We start from the raw sequence: 22,484 nt of genomic DNA on the forward strand, positions 1-22,484 counted from the left end.
ATCAAGGTACACTTTTTGTTCTTTGTTTCTAAAACTCAGACGTTACATACTATCTCACATGAATGAAGTAGATCCATTTATATTCCATTGCATGTTTTTGTATAAGATAAAAAAACTGTATTTTCCATATGTCATTGATGTGATGATAACATGGTATGATGATGTCATGAGTTCTCTTTTGGCTTAGGATGGTAGCCATTCTTTTTGTGTCTTTGATTCTAAGTTTAGGATAGCCACCCAAGGAAGTTTGAGGCAAAATCCCCATAAGGACACCATAGATATGTATCATTTTAAGCTCATAAGAGCACCTTGTTTGTCTGGTTGATGGCTACGGCTGTTGGCCATGTTTATTTTTCTTTTTAAGTGACTCTAAGATAATGAGTCACTCGCCTTTTGCTTGCAATTGGCTAAGCAGGTTCTAGGATAGTGAACCTGTAGTTGCTCGTTTCTCGTGCAATATGGGAATTCACATTTGAATCTCACGTAACTCTGCAAAGTTGCACCCTGTCCCATGTATGTATGTTGTGTGTCGTGTGCATAGGTTAGGCTTGATCCATACGACGAAACAAAATATTTTGTCTGTTATTATTTTGATTCTATTAGTGAAGCTCACAAATCAAAAGAGGGGCATCTATACACACTGCATTTTGTACCCCTTATGACTTAGGCCCTCGTTCCCCAATAATGGTAAAATTCTAAAGCCCAAGGTTAGTTTAAGACCCAATCAAATTCTAAATTGACTTCAGAGATGTTAAAATGGAAAAAATAACCTTTTATGAGCAAATATATCCATTTTGGAAAATAATAGTCAAGGAAAAACTCGGCCTGTAATGAATCCCACATCGTTTGGAAGCCATTCCAAACCCCTATTTTTCAACTATATAAAGCCTTACATGGTATATTTCAAGGACAGAGAAAATCCTAAGAGAAAACACAAGATTCACCAGAAATAGTGAATCAAAGGGGGAGTTTTCACGCAAAACATCATCAAGTCAATATTTTTTTATTGGAGCCTTTTATGGCCTTGATCTTTGAGTTTTAAGATTACTAATCACTTCCTTGTTTGATTGTGAATAAATTTGACTGAGAGGAACAATCAAAATCAAGCCTAGGAGCTTTTGTTTCAAGGTATTAAGTTCTAAGGTTTTCTTTTTTTCTCTTCATTTTAATTATGTTTTAATCTATTTTCTTGCTTTGTTTATATCTTAATATGTTTGTTTAGCCTAGGATTTAGTAGCTTCTATGTTTTAAAGCATGTTAGGTTGTTATTTTTTTTAGTTTTTGTTTCTACTTTGTTTTCTGTCTTAAATTTCTAGGTTAGGGTTCTTGGGGCATGTCTGTGCATGCATAATTTTGTATGCGCACGCAGGCTTGAAGTATGCATATACAACTAGCCCGCGTATGCAGGCTTATGTATACGCATGCATACTTCAGCCTAGAACCCTAATTTGAGTTTTTTTACTTTTGTTTCTTTGTTTCTTTTACATCATATGCCTCTGTTTTGTCCTTGTTTTTATGTTCTTGAGTTGTTGTTTCTCTTTTTATTTGTTTTTTGTCCTTAACATGATTATCAGGGTTTATGATGATATGATGCATGATAGATGCATGTTAGGGTTTTGGGATGATTAGTCTCATGTGTGTATGCTTAGATGTATGCTAGTGTGTGTGAGAGTTAGAATGACAATGTGGAATATGTCCTTAATAGGATTAAGGCATAAGACATAATGACTGGAAGCCGACCCACGGGTCGATCAATTTTGGGTGCCTAACACCTTCTCAAAACCATACCTAAACTCCAAACCAATACTCTAGTAGTAAGACTTAGTCCTTCCATGCAAGGACGCTATTAAATGATTCCTAGACCTAATCTACATGGCAACTCCAATCTTTTCTCCGCCCTAGTCCACTCAGCCGAGGCATACTCCTCCCCCTTTCCTAAGGAGGAAGCCACAACACTCACAGTGAGTTCCATGTTCTTTTTCTTCTTCTTCAATGTTAGGCAATCAGGATGGCTACCATGACGTCGAGGCTTTTCGGCATAAATGGAGGAGGAGAGTTGTTGTGAACTCTGCCCTCAATCCTTTGTGCAATCTCTGTGTGGGATAGCACAAATCCTTTAACCTAGATGTCGATATAGGGGAGCCAGGGATCTTTAGCCTTAATTGCTTTACCAGCATTATAAAAACTCCAATATACGGGGGCACAGGAGTCTGTCGGGATACCAATTCCCCGTGATAAAAAGATAACCTCCCTCCATTTCTTTATCCGAATCAGGGAGACAGAAAATGAGTCTCACTTTCCCAAGGTTTTACTATCTTGAAAACCATACACATAGTTGATGTCATGCTTGGTAAAACAAAGACTAAGCCTCCTATTGAACTCAACTATGCTACTAACTACTCTAAATGTTTTAGGGGAGCATTGATCTGGGTAGACTTTAAAGTGTCTCAAAAAATTTGCTAAAAGGCCGCTCATGGGAATTCTAACTCCCCCTACAAACGAACCAAAGGGATAACCACCCTCCCTTCCCTTTTTACAAAGTCTACCTCTAACTTAGGGCAATGACTAACCCTAACGTCACCAAGAATCCCATAAGCCCTATGAAACTCTACTAATCTCTCAAGCGAATCTACCATGGGCTTAAATTTACCCATCTCCCTACCCAAATAGACTGGAAGATCAAGAAAATGAAGTGGAAACAAAAAATGAAGAACATGTAGAGGACTTACTAATTGGAAAAACTGGAACAAGGCACCACGGGAAGTCCAAAATGACCAAATGTGATCTCTTTTTCTCACTCTTTCTCAAGGAAGTAATGAAGTATAATGAGAGAAATGGGAACCTAGAAACTGGTTTGGGTTCCCCCTTTATATAGGGGAAAAAAGGAGCGAGAAATAATGAAAGTGGCTCATAGTTTCCCGCGCCTCCTTAATTCCCCAAATCCTAATTGCACCATTCAGAAACACACGTGTCACGCATTGAAGAATAAAGAAATCGGTCACATCTGGAGGATTTTTTGCCAAGCTGGACCACCTCCCATCAATAACAGTCAATGATTACCCCCTTATCTCGAGCCAAATCTCCACTTCATCATTAATGAAAAAGAGATTGTGGAGGGCTATTGTAGGGGGGTAGGGTGACTTAGGTCGGTCTGTAGACCAAAGCCCAAGAAGTTAACCAAAGGAATAGGTCTGACCCAAGGTATGGTTATAGATAAAACAACCTAAGTGGAAGGAAACCATCTAGACCTGCAACCATGGAGATCCAAGCTGGCTACCTCTCCCAGGACTCATAACCGAGGTGATAGCTAAAGCCTTCTCCCTGAGGTAGCTAGGGAATCTCAAGTAATGCTTCTCTCAGTTAGCCAGGATCTCTAACTTTCCAAAAATACCCTGAGGGACAAAATAGAGAAAATGCAAAGCCCAATGAAACAGTTACCTCCGCATTAATGAAACTCCTCACCTAATGTCAGCTACATTCAATGTTGAATGACTAGCCTAAATAGTGGAAGCACCCCCAAAAGTCCTTCTACATGATCACTAAGTGGCAGTGAAAGAGGATGATGGAACAAGTATCCCCCAAATCCAACTGGGAACTGGACAGTTGGAGGATAAGGAGAAGAGGAGAAATGGCTATAAAAAGATAAGGGAGGCAACAGAGGAAAGGGTTCAGAAAATTAGCGAGAGAAAGTTTGTGCAAGAAAAAGAGAGAGAACTAGAGAGACTGTTTTCCTGAGTTTTTATCCTTTGAATCCTTCTCATGTACCTCTAGAACATTGTTCCTTCATATAAGAAAGCTTGATTTAGTTCATATATGCTTTAACTTACTACTTAACCCTCCCATTGTGGATTTTTTTTCCCATCTTTTAGAAATTTGTTGTGTAAATCAATTACTTTCATCACTATTCACTTGTTGGCTATTTTTGACTCCCACGATACTCATTGGCATATCAATTTTTAAGCTTTGTTTGGGGGGGGGGGGGGGGATATTAGTATAACTTATAGTGGCTTTATTATTATGATTATTATTATTTTTTACTTTGATAAATCAATTTGTAAGGCTTTTATGTAATCAAATTTGTATTATTTCTAACTCACTATATATATAATCAATCACAAAATGTCACATTAATATTTGTGTGTGTAATTAGATTTATTGTTAAAAAAAAAAAATTGGCTTTACTTGTACACAAAAAATGATACTAAGGAAACTACAAATTTTATTATCAAAATCCAAACAAATATGTCATCTTCTAAACGCACCCAAAAAAAAAAAAAAAAAAAGAGGTTATTAATAAATTTATTGATCTTCCAAATCCAATTAAATATGTCAAGTTGTCAACTTCTAGCACATTATATATATAAATTTATTTATTATATTTGATGTCATAAATCACATTGATTGCAATGTCAATGTGTAAACTTTTTTATAGTGAAATTAGTAATAGATTTTGCATTTTCTTTTATTGAAAAGTCTTGGTAGCTACTACCTACCTATCTCTCTGTTTTTTCTTTCTATCCTTCTCCCTTTCCTTTTTCTTCTTCTGCTCTTTTACCAGCACCAAAATATTAAGAATTGAGATCATTTGCAGTGAAGTAATGAACAAAGCAAAAAGGAACAATTTACTGGCCTAAGAGACATGCATCATGATTTCTGAATCAAAGCGCCACGGGAATCCACCTGATTGGTTATGATTGATAGTTTAGACTAAAATGCAATATCAGATGAAAAAATATTTAGAACCTTAGAGCCAGCAATCCTAGTACCTAAACATCTTGGGCATGTGGCTCAGAAAAATGACTACTTACTGGCAAAGCATTTTAACATAAATGCTTGATAGAATTATGGATAAGTGTTAAATTTATCATTTCCTAATAGCTTAAGTTTTTGGATAATCGATAATTTATTATGATATTAGAGCATGAGATCTACCTCCCATTTAAAATATTAAAATTCTCTCATGTTCACACATGAGAAGAAGTGTCAGACAAATGATGCTTACTAGCAAAGCATTTTAACATAAATGCTTGATAGAATAATGGATAAGTGTTTCAATTTATCATTTCCTAAAAACTTAAGTCTTTGGGACAATAATAAATTATTATGATATTAGAGCATGAGATCTACCTCCCATTTAAAATATTAAAATTCTCACATGTTCACACATGAGGAGGAGTGTTTAGAATTATGATTAAGGGATTAGATTTATCATTTCCTAATTGTTTAAACTTTTGAGATAATTTGTAATTTATTAATGCTTAGCAAAATCTATTTTATATGAGCAAATGTATCAAATGAATATACAGAAAGAAGGTACAAGATTACACCCTGCACGAATTGCCACATCCCCAAGTTCCCAACCAACCTGAAAGAAGCCCCAGAAAGAGGAAATGACTACTCAAAAAAGTATTACTCCAAAAAGATTAACCTTTTGATGGCCAAAAAAACATAATGAAGCACATTTAACATCAGCTGCAGCCAAAAAAAAATCTGTACTGCAGACCTTTATGTGCTTTAAACAATACAGCCAGCTGCATGAGCCGCATAACAGTTCAAGGAAATCTCCGTTTAGGGTTTGTTTCTCCACAGCATCATTTCAGGTCCCCAACAAGACAGCCATATGTTTATATTTGAAAATCAATTATACAGTTACCAAACATCTCTGCAGCCTCAAGCTGTGGTAGTATTGTTTGATGATTTGAGCACAAAGATGCTGACAGAATATCTCTGAGATTTTTGTAGATTTCCTGAGATTGACTTTTAGCATTTTCATGGTTTGCATGATTCGGTTGTGACTTTACTTTGATTTCAGCAGATGACCTTGAGTGTCCCTTCTTATACTGAAGAGATTGTGATTCTATATAGTACAGGTGAACACAGTCCGTCAGTGTTGAAGTTGATTTGGCCTCATAAAACAAAAAAGGCAATCAACTGATAGATAACAATGAACATGTCCGAATATGTGCATGAACAGTAAAACGATGATTGTAAGTAAAAATTCAAAGCATACCCATATTTGGCCAAAAAAGAATTAAACAGAAGGATAGGATATGAAAGGATGTTGTGTGTTATAATTAACATAATAAGAGCATTCTCATCAAGAGTTTTAAAAATTTTAGCATTTAGCATCTAAAAATCTAACTTTATAGCATTTAACACATTATTTTACAATATCCTTAACATCAAAATTTCTATTTTTTTTACCATTTCATTTAAATATTCTTTCTTTATTATTTTTATTCTCTCTCTCTCTCTCTCTCTCTCTCAAAAAAAAAAAAAAAAAACCCTCCATCCTCAACCACTAGCTACATCTACCCACCACCACCACCACAAACCACAGCAAAGAAAAAAAAACCTCCATCCACATCCACCCACCACCACCATCCACATCCATAGCCAGATCCATCACCCCCACGACCCATGACCCCATCAGACCCATGACCCCATCGGAACCATAACCCCATCAGACCCACAACCCTATCGGACCCATGATGCACAACCCCATCATCGACCCGCAACCCCATCAGACCCATGACCCACTACACAACCACCCAAATCGGACCAACAAACCACCGCACTGTGACCCAAGAACCAATCAATCCACAAGAGAGAGGGAGAGTGAGAAAGAGGACAAAGAAGGAGAAGGAGAGCCTGAGAAAGAGAACGAGAGAATGAGAGTGAGTTTGAGTCTAAGGAGAAAGAGAATTAAAAACATTAAAAAATTATAACATCTCGCGACAATGCGCTCTCAAAAATGAGAGCTCACTATAGCAAGATGTCAAATTTTTTAGTATATGGCATCTTTGATGGAGTAAGTTTTTATGGTTATAAATGCTAAAAATAGCATTTTAGCATTTATAACACTCTTGATGAGAATGCTCTAAATAGGCATGCAACCTTTTGTATGTTTTAGTTTCCAACAATGGAACTAGCAAAACACCAAAAAAAGAAATGCAGAAAAACCCTGAATTAAAAAGGAATTAATCGTTCTCAACTTCATTCATAATGAGGGTGTGATACAACACGAATTCTCAATGGCAATTGAGAATCAACAAGAATACAAAAATAAAAATAAAACTACAAGTCAATACCCAGCTAGGCTTGCTCGGAATTAGCACCAAACAAGAAAGAGAAAACAAATCCTAGGAATAATCACTGAGCCATTGGAAAATTTCCAATAGGAAATTTTATTACTCAAGCAAATTGTCTCCACTGAAGTTTAGTGTATTTATTTTTTATAAGTAGAGTTTAGTGTACATATATAGACTACTAGGACTAAACCCCTATACTAATTAACTTAAGTCAAAGTCCAATTATTAAATAGTAAAAATAACGCTGACTTTAGGAAATTAAATAAAATGCTAATTAGAAAAAGGTTGTGCCCATTGCACAAAATAAAATAAAATCCAACGAAGCAAAGTAAAACACAATTTCTTCTAAAACTAAAATAAAATAAAGTTGTATTCACGCTCCATATATCAGGGAACAGTATCTTTTGGCCCTTAAAAAGGCCAACAAACATTGAATTATATTTTCCATTAAAGAAAAATGAATCACATCTTGTAATGCATATTAACGTCCTGCAGTTCACTGGTGTTTAGGTCTAAGTATTATACATAGTGCTCAATTACTTGCACATATTACTAAACAGAGAAGTATGCTATAATATAACTTTGTGAATTATCTATGGATATATACTTAAAAAGTAATTTACTAACAGAAATATACTTGAAATCCTATTGGGTAAAAGTGATTCCTCAAAGTAAATTACACTCATTCCAGATCTTGTGGATGTCCCACATGAACTCGTTTCAAATGGCAACATAAAGTACACTTAAGAATGCTTTTATTTTAATTGTAAGGAAACATGCACTTTAGATGGTTATTAATAGGCTGAAAGGCATGGTGATTTCGTGTTACCAACCAAGAAGGTTAATATACCTTCAGGACTTGTGACAGAATCTTTCCTTGCTGCACTTAATTTAGCACGTGTAATACATAGCCATGTTCTTTCGACTTCATAATCGCGTTCTGATACAATTGGAACATGCCAGTGTCCTTGATCAGATTCCTGTTAACATGTTGAACCAAGAATGTTTTATCTAGCTGATTTATCAGCTTTCAGTACTTTATTACTCACATCAACTCAAATATGCACATCATACTAAAATTCATCCATTTTTTAGTTTATTTTTAAATTAAAATAAAGGATATTGGGATTCCATTGGTTCTGACCTGAATTAAAACAGAGCAAGAAGGAGGCATGTGAAAGACTGGACCAGAATCAGAAAAACTGAAATGGACCTTATATTAAAGAAAAAAAAAAAGAAATTTGTTAGAACAGATGCATTAAAAAATCATTCAAGAAGTTCAAGCATTGTCAGTTGCACAACTTGTTATCTAGAAAAGGGGAAAAAAAATTTGAAATTAGTATTATTTATCTGCAACCTATATACAGCTAAAAAAAGGATTCTTTAAAGCATTAAGTCCTCAAGAGCTTGTCCTCAAGAGCTTCTCCTCAAGAGCTTCTCCTCAAAAAACAAAAACAAAAAAAAAAGTCCTCAAGAGCTTCACTCACTTGGTGCCTCTCCTTCCATTTTGGGAAGAAATCATTTCCTAGAAGTTGAAATGTATGGTCTCTCATCTCGTCGTTGGTCACAATTAAGCACTTAAACTTTATAGCTGCATACAACCAGTACCTGAAACACAGGTAACCATAATGCTTTAACTGCATAGCATCATAAAAATATTTTGAAATTATAATAAGTAAAAAATTTCAAGTTTAACATATATGTATAAATATAAATGTGCAAAGGAAAATGAATTACAACAGTATATATTTTGTACCAATCATCATTTGAACCAGTGGGCGTCGCATAGAGTGCATCAGCATTTTTCCACTTCTCAATCAAGGCCTTATTTACTGGTGCATCCATCTTACGTCCAGTTATACGCTTGTTATGCAAAACTATGAGAGGCCATTTCTTTGAAGGAAATTTCTGACGTATTCCATTAACAACAGCACTGACCTTAAGAATTCCCAACCCCAACCCCCCCAACAAAAAAACCACTAATAGTAAAAAATTTGAACCTTTGAAAGTGTCACATTCACTTAAGCTATCAAATAACTTACCTTGGATGGTACAAATCTCTTCTGGTTATAAATACCTACATTAGCTGCATCTACCACTGCTTCAAAAGGTCCATAATAGTCAAGCCATTTCTGCCAATAACAAATTTATTCATTTTCCATATTAAAGCCGCATATAAGACTAGAAATAAGAATTACCAAGGGATTTTCATACTTGAAATTTCTGAAAGCTTGAATTTTTCTCTTTCTTTATAGCTATAGATGCAACTGACTCAGCAAAATTCTCTGTTTCTTTAGGATCAAGGTCAATCAGCGCCAATCTCTCCCCACAGCAATCACACAAACCATCAGTTCCAACAGTAGTATATGAAACATTCCACCTTCCTTTCCCCAACCAACCCTGTCCATGCCAGCCTCCACCTCCATTTTCAATTGCTTCCTTTATCAAACTTGTATCCCATTTTGTTTTCCCCACTCTTGAAGCTGCCTTGCTATTAAACCATTTAACAATCAAATCTGCAGTAGTGGATGAGACCTTCCGTAAGCTTGTTCTTAGTTTATGCAACAAATAGTACACCTTGTCACCTTTACCAGCTCCTACACTTACTCTTAGGAGTGCCAACAATTCATGCTCTTCTGGATGGACACCATGCTCCAACATGTGTTTCTCAACAGCAAATGCTTTTTCAATATCACCAATATCGCAAAAATAAGATAGAGCAGGACCATAAGAACGCAATCTTGCATTTATCCCCAACGGCTTCATTTGCTTCACCATATCAAATGCCAGGTCACCATTACCCATTGACACTGCCATTCTAGCTACAGATGTCAATGCTGCTTCATTCATTGGGACATTATCAGAACACATCTTCTCATATACCTCAAATCCCCTTTGAAGTGCATACTTCTTGAAATCTTCACCTACCTGAATTTTATGTTCTTCTTGGTCATTTTTTGTGTTTGAAAAGTCATCCACATCCTTTATTGGAGAATTTGGTCTATCCAAAAGCTGAGAAGTTGACTTTTTAAAGCCATTAGAAAAGCTGCTTAAGTTCTTTTCATTCGAAGTACTACTAAAATCTTGAAAGTTACTACTAGAATTCAACTCCATTTTACCTGGAGTTCCATCAATTGTACCAAAATCAACTAGCTGCTCGTTTGAAACCAGAATATTATTCAAATTAGAAACTCCATTAGACAAGTCCAATGGATTTAAAATCCTACTACCACTCCCACTTTTAGCAGGATGAATAACACCCCTAGCCGCAGAAGAACAAAGATACAATAGGACAGTATAATGGTACTGTCTTAGCCTAATTCCTTCTTTAAGTGCCTTATCGTACAATTGAATTGCACCCAAGACATCCCCTCTTTTCGAACACATATCCAATGCAGGCCTCAACTGAACTTCAGAAGATTCATCCTTATTTTTTTTAGAGCCCTTCCCCTTATCTTCCTTCCCTACCTGATTATCATCAACTTTTCTGGGTTTCTTCTCCATCTTTTCATTAACCACTGATCTACACACACTCTCCAAAGAATATACCATCATATTCTCATCTCTAGTCCTTAGAGAAAACTTCCCAGAACCCATTTCCTTGCTTCTTCTAAAACCCAAGTTTTTCCTTCTGTTTTTATCTTTCGTTAATTTCCTTTCTGTCTTTTCCACCACTGAACCACCACCAAGATTTTTCAAAGATTTTCTTTGTGTTCTTTCATCCATATCCCTCATAAAAGAAAACCCAGCAACATTTTCTTTAGCAGTTCTTAAATTCATGGTTTTTGTTAAAGTGTGGTCCGTGATAGACACCTTTGTTTCGGTGTGACTAACATGTGCTCTAACTACAAGAAAGGGAAAAAAACTTGGTTTAAGTGTGTGTTTTTGAGGTGAGAAAGTGGAACATGAAGAAAAAGAAGGGAATTTGAAAGGCGTGAGTGTCAGAGGGGACTTACAGAGAGTGACGGAGAAGAAGTGCTTTTGCTGTAGTGTGTTGAAGGAAAAGGAGACCATTTGTGGCCGTTGGAGGAGCTCGCTGACATGTTGATATATATGAGCTTTAATATATGGTATTTAAACTAGTTTTTTTTGGCAATTAATAAATTTTTACATTCAATGAGAGTAGCAGATAATCCTAATGGTTTGAATAGACAAATTTAAAAAAAAAAATGTAAAAATTGGTTATAAACTTATAATACATCAATTGTATGGTTATATTTGTTATATAACTCACCTATATAACCTTTTAAAAAACAATAATTAAATTTTGGTAATAAAGTGAAACAAAAATAGCTCACTAGATCTCTCTCTCTCTCCCTTGGGTTGTTTTCCTTTTTAGCTGGGTTTTTTTTTTTTTTTTTTTATATCCAAGCTAGGTATTTTATTTATGTGGAAAAGAGATTATTTTCGTTTTGGTATTGAGTTTTTCTTGTCAAAGATTTGCATTTTTATCTTGCTATTGCCTGTTTGTGATTTGATTTCAAATTAATACTTTTGTTGTTCTTTCAAATTGGGTGATTGAGATATTTTGACTTGATTGATTTGTTGGAGTCTTACTTATCAAAAGAAGAAGAAAAAATTTGTTGGAGCCAAAATTGTTAAATATCCTTTTGTTATTTATGTTCTGTTTGGCTTATGGGAGAGTGAAATAGAATTATCACTTTGGCTCGTATTAGGTAGGGCTCTCCCATTGAAAGAATTTCTCTAATTTTTGTCAAACTTAATGAAAAAAAATGGCAAAAATGTCTTTTTGATTCCTACTGTGGGGGGGGGGGAACCCAACCTCATGTAGTAGGCCTAGGGCCCTATTTGAAGATTACTATGTGTCCGAAGAGAAGGAATTGGTTGAGATGGAGTCCGTCTGGAAGAAAGGTACCTGGAAATGAAGGAGTACAATCTGAAGAGGTCACCAATGGTCTGAAGAGGTCTTACTCCTCGGATACGAATAGACTTGATTAATTAAACGTGTGGAAGGTCCGAATGATCTTCCTAGCAACCCCAATGATAAAGATAAGTTCTGGGTATGTTTGGAGACGATAAGAACGAAGTAATATCTAAAGGAAAAGCTGCTACCACCGTATTAAATGCACTGTAGCAACTTTTATGGCCACATTTATGTGGAGAAGACCCCTGAATAGTGTAACCTCAGCTATCGCCACTCACAAAGAGTTAAAGAAGATACATGACGTGACATATACTCAAGTAGGTACACAGATGAAGACGATGGGGATGATGGGGAAGGATGCTATATAAAGGAGAAAAAAGGAAGATAGAGAAGGGAAGAAAGGCTTGAATATAGCTCTAAGAACTATAATCACTATTCGATTTATTATAAGCCTCTTCGGACCTCAATTCATTTCGTCTTTGCTTATATATTTATGCTGGTTTATACTTGAAGGTTGTAATCAACCGTTGTTAATTCCATAATCAACCTAGCCCTATCATCCACGCTCTACAAATCTATTATTTTGGGCTTGGGCCACAAATCCTAACCCCACAATTGGCACCGTCTGTGGGAAGGGCTTGAGCGAGAGTGGAAGCAACAGTTGATAATGGCTAAACCAGGGCAACAACCAGCAGAATCTAGGGCGTCCCAACACATAGACCCTTTTCTCAATTTGGAGTAGAGACAAGATCGTGAAGACAGCGTGCATACTACGCACCCTGAGCGGAGTCAACCACATGAAGGAAGTCATATGTCTTATGCAAAGAAGAACAACAACATGCAACTGGAAATTGAGAGGCTAAAAAGGGAGTTGCGCCATGCAAAGAGAAAATGGATTTCTTCGCATTCTGATGAGGATTGGGGTGACGAGCAAGATGTCACTTACGAGCAGAGATCTCGGACACCAATCAGTGAATCCTTTTACTACGAAAAGGAGCACCGTTGCAAAAGGCAACCTCAAAGCCCATCATGGGGAGGTGTAGGAAACGATGCTATGAGCAAAGTCTTGAATCAAATCTCTAGGTCACCCTTCACGCATAAGATCGAAGGAGCAAGACTTCCTCGGCGTTTTAACCAGCCAACCTTCACCATTTATAATGGTAAAACGGATCCTGTGGAGCATGTGAGCCACTTTAATTAAAGGATGGCTATCTACTCCAAAGATGAAGCTCTGATGTGTAAGGTCTTCCCCTCCAGTCTTGGACCGTTTGCAATGAAATGGTTCGACAGCCTGAAAGTAGACTTCATCAATTCCTTCAAAGAGCTCACTCAAGCGTTTAGTTCACGTTTTGTCACATACCGAAGAGTGGCTAGGCCCTTGTCTTCTTTGCTATCCTTGAGCATGCAGGAGGGTGAGACCCTAAAGGCGTATTCGGACAGGTACTGGGAGATGTTTAATGATATGGAGGGCAACTTGGATGCAATGGCCCTCGACACGTTCAAGCTCGGCCTCCCTACTAACCATGGTTTAAGGACGTCCTTGTCTGGTAAACCCGTTTCTAACATGCGTCAGCTCATAGACCGTATTGAAAAATACAAAAGAGTTGAAGAAGATCAACAACAAGGGAAGGGTAAGGACAAGGTTATCCCCTAAGAGAGGAGGGATTTCAGGTCAGACCGTTACAATAACAACAAACCACGAAGAGATTTCGCTGGGCAATCAGGATCAACAAATCTTCAAGCAGTTAACACTGTATTCAAAGAACCAGTCCACCAGGTTTTGGAAAAAGTTAAGAATGAACCCTTCTTCAAGTGGCCAAACAAGATGGTTGGAAACCCTGAAAGGCGTAACCATAATCTCTATTGCCAATACCACTAAGATCATGGGCATACCACAGAAGATTGTAGAAGTCTGTGGGATCATTTGGACCAACTGGTCCACGAAGGTAAACTAAGACACCTCTTGCATCACTCTAGTGGCCGAGGAGGTCAGATGAATTCTGAGCCCCAGAGGAATGATTCTTCGAAACCTTCATTAGGAACTATCAACGTCATCTTCGCAGCACTGGGAAGAACAGGGTCCTGGCCATCCAAGGTTATGTCAATAGCTCGGTTACCGGTAGGGGACTTTGGCCAAGATTCGAAGAGAGCTAGATTGGATATCCAACCGGTTTTAGGCTTTCTGGACGAAAACAAGATTGGAACCATCCAACCCCATGATGACGCTCTAGTAGTCACCCTCAGAATTGGAGGATATGATGTGAAGAGGGTAATGGTGGACCAGAGTAGCGCGGTGGAGATAATGTACCCTGACCTCTACAGGGGGCTGAACCTAAAACCTGATGACTTAACACCATACAGTTCTCCCCTAGTTAGCTTTGAGGGAAGAATCGTCACCCCGAAGGGCCAGATATGGTTACCTATACAAACTGGCTCGGAAGTAGTGGAGGTGGACTTCATTGTTGTAGATGTGTATTCCCCTTATACGACAATTGTGGCTAGACCTTGGCTACATACGCTAAGGGCTGTTTCCTCTACTTTGCATAAAAAAGTTAAATATCCATACGAAGGGCAAGTTTGTGAAATTCGAGGAGATCAATCCTCGGCCAGACAATGCTTAGTGGCTGCCATCAGCACAAGCCTGAAATTGAGTCCTCGGCCGGGGCCGAGGGAGATTTATAGCAGTTAAAAAGTCGGGTATCGCCCGTTGAAGATCTAGATGAAGGCGTTAGATGTGAGGATTTAATAAAGGTTCTAATTGGAAACAATCTCGAAAGGTTCTTTCAAGTCGGATCTCAGATGCCTCAACCAGAAAAGGAAGAGCTAATAGAGTTTCTTAAGAGAAATTTTGACGTATTTTCCTGGAATGCTTAGGAAGCCCCAAGAGTGGATCCGGAATTCATTTGCCACCATCTGAAAGTTAACCCACTGATTGTCCCCAAGAAGCAGCCTCCTCGGCGCCCATCTAAGGAATTTACAGATGCAGTGAAAGAAGAGGTAATAAAACTCAAACAAGTTGGAGCTATTAAAGAAGTTTTTTACCCTGAGTGGTTAGCAAATACTGTGGTGGTAAAGAAGAAGAACGGAAGTGGAGAGTCTATGTAGATTTCACCGACCTAAATAAGGCTTGTCTTAAAGATCCATTCCCTATGCCGAAAATTGATCAGCTAGTAGATGCCACTGTCGGCCATCCTCGGATGAGTTTCTTGGATGCTTTTCAAGGCTACCACCAAATACCGTTAGCTCCGGATGACCAGGAGAAGACTGCTTCCGTTACCCCTATTGGTAACTACCATTATAAAATGATGTCATTTGGTCTAAAAAATGCAGGCTCTACTTACCAAAGAATGATGACAAGGATGTTTGAGGCACAGTTGGGCGAAAGTATCGAAGTTTATATAGATGACATGGTGGTGAAAAGCAAAGTCATTTCCAAGCATGTGAAGGACCTTGACAACACTTTTGAAATCCTAAGAAGGCACAAGCTACGTCTGAACGCTTCCAAATGCCCATTCAGTGTAGGGTCAAGCAAGTTCTTGGGGTACATGGTGACACACAGGGGAATTGAGGTTAACCCCAATCAGATAAAGGCTATACAAAATCTACAGTCTCCTCGGAATCCGAAAGAGGTTCAGAAATTGACAGGAATGACCGTTGCCCTGAACCAATTCATCTTTCAGTCAGCAGATAGGTGTAAACCTTTCTTCTCACTAATCAACAAGTGGAAAGGGTTTGAATGGACTGAAGAATGTGCTTTGGCCTTTCAACAACTCAAAGACTACTTGGCTCGGCCACCAATTATGTCCAGTCCTGAACCAGATAAGGTCCTGTTTGCCTACATTGTTGTGGTTTCTTATGCCGTGAGTTTAGTACNGAATAAATCTTTGCATGAGGCCGAGATTAAGTACTTGTCGCTGGAGAAAGCTATCTTGGCAGTAGTACTTGGAATATGAAAATTGTCTCGTTACTTCCAAGCACATACGGTTGTTGTGCTTACACAACTCTCGCTTAAATCCATACTTCGAAGTTCCGACTACACAGGAAGAATAGCCAAGTGGGGCACTATCCTGGGGGATTTCGATATCAAATACATGCCTCGCACTTCGGTTAAGGGGCAGATCCTTGCAGATCTGGTGGCCGAGTTTACGGAACCTAGTTTAGAAGAAGTAACGGCAGAGAAGGACATGGACGAAAAATTAGTTGGCATGATTTCTCAACAAGGCCCCTCCCATTGGGAAGTGTATGTGGACGGCGCAGCGAACCAGAAAGGTTTTGGAGTGGGGCTAGTGCTGATATCCCCCGAGAGAATCATCATTGAAAAATTGTTAAGGCTGGATTTCTTGGCAACAAATAATGAGGCGGAGTATGAAGCCCTATTAATGGGAATGTCTATGGTCCAAAGAATGGGAGGAAAGACAATGGAATTGTTCTCGGACTCAAGGTTAGTCGTGGGTCAAGTACAAGGTGAGTTTAAAGCGAAGGATGAGAGAATGCAGGGATACTTGACCCGAGTTAAATGTCTGTAGTTGGAGTTCGAATTTTTCAGTTTGCTGCACATCCCCATAAGTGGTAACGCACATGCTGACTCTCTAGCCACACTCGCTACCTCTTTGGTACAAAATTTGCCAAGAGTTATCCTCGTCGAGGACTTGCATGGGCCTATTGAGGCAAGAAGAGACGTAATCCAAGTTCACCAAATCAGAACCGGGCTCTGCTGGATGGATCCGATAGTTAAATTCTTGAAAGAAGATATTCTGCTTGAAGAGAAGGGGGAAGCTGACAAAATTCAGAGGAAGGCAACCAGATTCTGGCTATCCAAGAACCAGAAATTATACAAACGCTCCTATTCAGGACCGTACCTGTTATGTATGTATCCTGAAGCGGCTGAGTTGCTACTAAAGGAATTGCATGAAGGAATCTGTGGGAGTCACACCGGAGGTAGGTCTTTAGCTCACTGAGCCATTACTCAAGATTATTGGTGGCCGAATATGCAAAAAGAAGCCCATGAGTATGTTAAGAAGTGTGATCAATGTCAATGATTTGCGCCGAACATACACCAACCAGGTGGAGTCCTCAACCCACTATCTAGTCCATGGCCGTTAGCTCAATGGGGCTTAGATATAGTGGGTCCATTCCCAAAAGCCGCAAGAAACAGGAAGTACCTTCTGGTTGGCACAGCCTATTTCACCAAATGGGTTAAAGCTGAACCTCTAGCCAACATTCGAGACGTAGATGTGCAGAGATTTGTATGGAAGAATATTATTACTTGTTTCGGAGTTCCTCATACTCTCATCTCGGACAATAGCCTACAGTTCGACAGCAAAGCATTCCGAAATTATTGTAGCGAACTGGGAATCACAGACAGATACTCCACCCCTGCCTATCTTTAGGAGAATGGAAAAGTAGAAGCAGTTAACAAAATCATAGTTAATGGATTAAAGAAAATACTAGACGATGCGAAGGGCAAGTGGGTGGAAGAGTTGCCACACGTACTTTGGGCTTACAGAATTACGCCTTGCAGATCTACTAGAGAAACTCCTTTCTCGATGGCTTATGGGGCTGAAGTTGTCATCCCTCTAGAAACTGGGTTCCCAACTCTAAAAACCAGCTCGTTTAGTCCGACTGTTAACAATGAGCTGTTAGAAAGGAGTTTGGATTTGATCAGGGAAAGGAGAGAAAATGTAATGGTTTGATTAGCACATTGCCAACAAAAGCTCAAGCAAGGCTATGATGCCAACGTAAAGCTAAGGCTTCTAGAACCTAGTGATTTGGTACTCAGGAAAGTTGTGGGTACTGCAAAAAACCCAGCTTGGGGGAAGTTAGGACCCAATTGGGAAGGGCCATATCGTATCACTTTAGGGACTGGCATTGGGGCATATTTCCTGGAATACCTAGATAGTTATGTGATACCGCGCCCTTGGAATGTAAATAACCTCAAAAGGTACTATTATTAATCAAATCTTCTCTTCAATCACTATGACAATTCGTCATCCTTAACGGTTCTATAAGTGTTTAAACTTAAATCCAATCATGCCTGTAGTCCTCGGACTAGATGATTTGGGTTAGTTAACACTCTTTAACGGTTCTCTAAGTGTTTAAACTTAAATCCAATCATGCCTGTAGTTCTTGGACCAGATGATTTGGGTTAGTTAACACTCCTTAACGGTTCTCTAAGTGTTTAAACTTAAATCCAATCATGCTTGTAGTTCTCGGACTAGATGATTTAGGTAAGTTAACACTCCTTCACGGTTCTATAAGTGTTTAAACTTAAATCCAGTCATGCCTGTAGTCTTCGGATCAGATGATTTGGGTTAGTTAACACTCCTTCACGGTTCTCTAAGTGTTTAAACTTAAATCCAGTCATGCTTGTAGTCCTCGGACCAGATGATTTGGGTTAGTTAATACTCTTTAACGGTTCTCTAAGTGTTTAAACTTAAATCCAATCATGTCTGTAGTCTCAGACCAAATGATTTGGGTTAGTTAACATTCCTTCACGGTTCTATAAGTGTTTAAACTTAAATTCAATCATGCCTGTAGTCCTCGGACCAGATGATTTGGTTAGGTAACACTCTTTCACGGTTCTATAAGTGTTTAAACTTAAATCCAATCATGCCTGTAGTCCTCGGACCGGATTATTTGGGTTAGTTAACACTCCTTCATGGTGTTATAAGTGTTTAAACTTAAATCCAATCATGCCTGTAGTCCTCAGACCAGATGATTTGGTTAGTTAACACTCCTTCACGGTTCTATAAGTGTTTAAACTTAAATCCAGTCATGCCTGTAATCCTCAGACCAGATGATTTGGGTTAGTTAACACTCCTTCACGGTTCTTTAAGTGTTTACACTTAAATCTAATCATGTCTGCAGTCCTCGGACTAGATAATATGGGTTAGTCAACATTTCTGTACAGTTATTATTATTGAAGTTTAACTTTGGAATGAGTCATGCCTTAAATTCTTGAATGTATTTAAATTAACCCTAACTTATGATAACTTCTCTCTGCATGTTTGAAAAGACCTGTGAAGCTTTTATATCACTCGTTGCATTCATTACTTAGTAGTAATTCTTGTACAAACTGCTCTTTCAGTACCAATTTTGGTTATGTACATTGTCAGTATGATATGGTGGTTATGTTTACCTACATTGCCATAATTACAAAGTACAGTTATTTGCAGCAAAAGTAAATCATAAGATATGCAACGAAGACACCAGAAGTAAAAGGAAAACTGTTTCATTGATCAAAAGAAAATAGTTTACAACCCTTTACATAAAAAAAAAAAAGTACAAGTACAATAAAAAAAAAAAAAAAAAACGTAAGTATCTAAGTCCTCGCTTGAGGGACCAAGGGTCGGCAGCCTGACTGGGCTGAGTTACAGTAGTATCTGGGGCTGGGTCTTAGGTGCTGGAGGGGTTTTCTTCTTTCACAAGCCCTCACCTTGTCCTTGGGTGCCTCAGCTGGCTTACTCTAATCACCAGGCTGACTAGACTCCTTGGAGGCCTCGAGGGTGATTAGAGGAACTTGGCTGACCAAGAGTTGCTTCGAGGCCTCCTGGAGTTGTGTTGGAGGGGGGGATCAGACCCTGGGAGCTCTTGGATATCAGGATCGTAATATATGCTCCCAGGCAGTTTCAGTTTTGAGTCCGCAGGGACCCCAGCAGCATCCAGTGCCTTGCCCCACGTTATATCGCAATAGTCTCGGCTGACCGAGGTAAACTGCTCAGTGAGGCCTTTTTCGGTCTCCTCCACCCCCAGCTGATATGTTGCTTTTCTTTCAACCTCGGTCGCCTCCTTAGCCAGCTGAGCATTCTTTTGAGCCAGCTTGACAGTCTCTCTGGCCTTTTGGAGTTCAGCGCAAAGTTCCTTCACAAGCGCTTTCTCAGCTGCCAAATTGGTCTCAGTCTTATTTAGTAGCTTGCGTTGGGCTTCGGCTTGGCTCTCAGCATTCTGTAGGCTCGCATTAAGACTATTTCTTTCATTAGTTACCTCTTTGAGCTGCTCAGAGAGTTGAAAAAAGTCTTCCTTTAGGCTGCCCAAAGACTTTTCTGCCTAGGACAGAGAGTGGGCCTCCGCTTGGGCTTCGATATAGGTTTTCTTGTTCCACTCTTCAGCCACAAAGACTTGCTGAGTAATCTGCATAGTAAAGTGAAAGAGTTAGCGCAAAACAAACAAAAACTAACATCCCAAATTGAAGAGCTAGAGTAACTCATTTACCATGGCCAAATCCCTCTTTAGGGATACGAAGAGTTCATACTGGCTAAAGCGCCTGTATGAATCCATGTCTTGGGGAAGGAGCAATGGTTGCTCCAAGGCGTCAGCTACTAGTTCTGCTCTTCCCCTATCATAGTGTTTGAGGGAAGTATCCCAAGGAATAGGAGCGCCGTCCAACTCCAACTTAGGAGACCATGTGCATGGCCCTCGGCGCACATCAGCAACATGAGGGTCATCTCGGCTCTCAGTAGATGAGGCCCTCTTGCTCCAGTGGTCTTTCGCCTCCTTCTGTTGCTTGGTTATTTTTGGTGGCACCACCACCTCCCTCTCCTCAATTTCGAGGGGCCTCTTCTTCTTCAAATCCGGTAAGGGCTTTAAGCCAATATCAAGAACCTGAGGTGGCGGTGGAGGCAAACTCACCACTGGTTGGGAAGTCCCAGTCCCTTTCGGCTCAGCCTTCTTGCCTCTATTCTTCATCAAAGCCTTTAAGTCTGACATGTCTTCCTCTTCCGAAGAGTCTTCTGGAAGAGCAGTTATCAGAATGGGAGGATGGACACTGAACTGCCTATCAATCTCCTCCTCGGAGTCTGAGGATGGTATCACTTGAACCCCTCCTGAAGCTTCTCCTTCGAATTTGAATTTGTCTATTTGTTCCTCTAGTGAAGAGGACGAGGAGCCAACCCTCTCGCCTATAACCACCGGTTCAAGGGGGACTTACTGAACTGGCTGAACAAGCAATGGCACACCTTGTGGATTTGGGTATGGTACGGGTTCAAGGTCGTATGGCACTAAGAAGCCACGCCGAGCGACGTCTATTTGCCAGAGCTGATAATCACCTTGTGTAATGGCGTTGCCAACTGGCTGAATATCGGTTGATTTTGGTGTGTAGCTGAGGATGAGAGGAACGGACCGAAGCTGCCCGTCTTCACTCACGAAGATCTCCGAGCGTAATAAATAATTAAGCGCGGCTGTATTGGTGAGGCTAAGCCGAGGAGAAGTGTGATCTTTATCTATAAACATTAAAAAAATAATAATAATAAATAAAAAAACTTAGTCAGAAAACTGGAAAATAATGACATAAAGGAAAAGACAGATTATGAAGAGTGAAGATCTTAAATCTACTGTTAGAGATCCTAAGTCTAGGAAGTCACACCTGGCTTTCCTGGTTGGGTCAGACAGTGAAGACCATCATGCCACATGCCCGAGATGATTAAATAGTCGTCTTTCATCCCTTTATTTGACTTGGGAAGGCAGGAGAGAAGTCTAACGGTGTCGGACCGGGATTTAAGGTAATATCCCGCTCCCTTTTGGCTATGACACTCGTACATATGTACCAAGTCACACCAGGTCAGTCCTAATCCTAGATGAAGGTTCAGGGCATCAATGGCTCTTAGGATCCTAAAGGTATTGGGCGCGCACTGCTCGGGAGAAAGTCTATGATTGCGAAGGTAGTTCATGGTGATGGAATCCATTGGAAGGGTCATTCCCCCTTCAATGAAGGTTATCATGGGGATTATGACTTCCCCCTCTCTTCGGTCAGTTAATATCCGCTCTGGAGGGCAATACCTCAGATTTACCCCCTACGGTATACTATAGGTTTGCTTAAATTCTTCTATTAAGGCAGGACTATTGACGAGGTATTGAAATCTACCCATTTTTAAGAAATACTCGAAGCAATAACTAGGAGATAGGGGTTTGAAGGTTAAGAACCCTGGTCGAGAAGAGAATGATGAATTAAGGATGTCGAAACTTACACAGACGGAACTGGAGAATGATCTCTGAACTCGAACTGGATTTTTTGTAGATTTTGGGAAGTAATAAGACAGGTGATTGAAGAAGATCGAAGGATTTGAGTGCGTGAGTTTGCTGGGTGGTCTGAGGATTCGTAAGGTAAAGAAGAAATAACCTCCTTTGAGGGCTTATATACGGGGACAGGTGAAGGGGTGTAACTCATCCCGCCCAAATCCCGAAGAAGAACCATGTCCGTTAGATCAATGACCCATCGTTGGATGTAAAAGACAAAACGCCGCCAGGAGTAATTAATACAGCGTTTTGGGAATGCGGAAACGACAGCGGCAATGATGAAGCACTTGCATCTATGCCTACACACGTGCAAGCTTGGATATTTATGTGTTTTTTCAATTTTTTTACTGCGTGACAGGTCAAAATCTTATTTTTTCTCCTCGGATGCGAGGGAAAAATTAAAATTTTGAGGGGCTATTGTGGGGGGAAAAGCCCAATCTAACGTAGAGGGCATAGGGCCCTACTTGAGGATTACTGTGTGTCTGAAGAGAAGAAAC

General features: G+C 39.3%; 3 protein-coding genes across 5 annotated transcripts; 2 read left to right on the forward strand and 1 right to left on the reverse strand.

Moving 5' to 3' along the window:
• Positions 1-5,271: 5,271 nt before the first annotated feature.
• On the reverse strand, positions 5,272-11,146 carry LOC111985561 (proteinaceous RNase P 1, chloroplastic/mitochondrial). 3 transcript variants are annotated; one of them, XM_024017217.2, is made up of 8 exons: positions 11,048-11,146; positions 9,306-10,936; positions 9,134-9,223; positions 8,848-9,029; positions 8,579-8,699; positions 8,236-8,304; positions 7,942-8,071; positions 5,272-5,857 (listed from the first exon to the last, which is right to left on the reverse strand). In XM_024017217.2, the coding sequence occupies exons 1-8, from the start codon at positions 11,103-11,105 to the stop codon at positions 5,625-5,627; spliced, it is 2,514 nt and encodes an 837-aa protein (XP_023872985.2). In that variant the 5' UTR covers positions 11,106-11,146; the 3' UTR covers positions 5,272-5,624. The 3 variants fall into 3 exon arrangements, with proteins under 3 accessions (XP_023872985.2, XP_023872983.2, XP_023872984.2); XM_024017215.2 differs by having other exon boundaries at positions 9,306-11,144; XM_024017216.2 differs by lacking the exon at positions 8,236-8,304 and having other exon boundaries at positions 9,306-11,145.
• A 2,823-nt stretch (positions 11,147-13,969) lies between these two features.
• On the forward strand, positions 13,970-15,081 carry LOC136070186 (uncharacterized). Its single transcript, XM_065779759.1, has 2 exons — positions 13,970-14,551; positions 14,851-15,081. Exons 1-2 carry the CDS (start codon positions 13,970-13,972, stop codon positions 15,079-15,081), a joined length of 813 nt encoding a protein of 270 aa, XP_065635831.1.
• Positions 15,082-16,067: 986 nt separating this feature from the next.
• LOC136070187 (uncharacterized) lies at positions 16,068-17,669 on the forward strand. The gene is made up of 4 exons (XM_065779760.1): positions 16,068-16,417; positions 16,523-16,914; positions 17,041-17,222; positions 17,367-17,669. The coding sequence occupies exons 1-4, from the start codon at positions 16,068-16,070 to the stop codon at positions 17,667-17,669; spliced, it is 1,227 nt and encodes a 408-aa protein (XP_065635832.1).
• Positions 17,670-22,484: the final 4,815 nt, after the last annotated feature.

The sequence above is a fragment of the Quercus suber genome, unplaced genomic scaffold (assembly GCF_002906115.3).
Source record: "Quercus suber isolate HL8 unplaced genomic scaffold, Cork oak 2.0 scaffold_216, whole genome shotgun sequence".
Taxonomy (NCBI): domain Eukaryota; kingdom Viridiplantae; phylum Streptophyta; class Magnoliopsida; order Fagales; family Fagaceae; genus Quercus; species Quercus suber.

Excerpts from the sequence above, each read along its gene's own strand:
- LOC111985561 (XM_024017215.2), bottom strand. The coding sequence starts at position 11,105 with ATGGTCTCCTTTTCCTTCAACACACTACAGCAAAAGCACTTCTTCTCC. Across the intron at positions 9,224-9,305 it reads CAAGCTTTCAGAAATTTCAA|AAATGGCTTGACTATTATGG; the intron begins GTATGAAAATCC and ends TGTTATTGGCAG. Across the intron at positions 5,858-7,941 it reads TTCTGTCACAAGTCCTGAAG|AATCACAATCTCTTCAGTAT; the intron begins GTATATTAACCT and ends TGTACTATATAG.
- LOC136070186 (XM_065779759.1), top strand. The coding sequence starts at position 13,970 with ATGAATTCTGAGCCCCAGAGGAATGATTCTTCGAAACCTTCATTAGGA. Across the intron at positions 14,552-14,850 it reads AATATCCATACGAAGGGCAA|GAAGCCCCAAGAGTGGATCC; the intron begins GTTTGTGAAATT and ends TGGAATGCTTAG.
- LOC136070187 (XM_065779760.1), top strand. The coding sequence starts at position 16,068 with ATGCCTCGCACTTCGGTTAAGGGGCAGATCCTTGCAGATCTGGTGGCC. Across the intron at positions 16,418-16,522 it reads GAATTGTTCTCGGACTCAAG|TTTGCTGCACATCCCCATAA; the intron begins GTTAGTCGTGGG and ends CGAATTTTTCAG. Across the intron at positions 16,915-17,040 it reads CTGTGGGAGTCACACCGGAG|GTGGAGTCCTCAACCCACTA; the intron begins GTAGGTCTTTAG and ends TACACCAACCAG.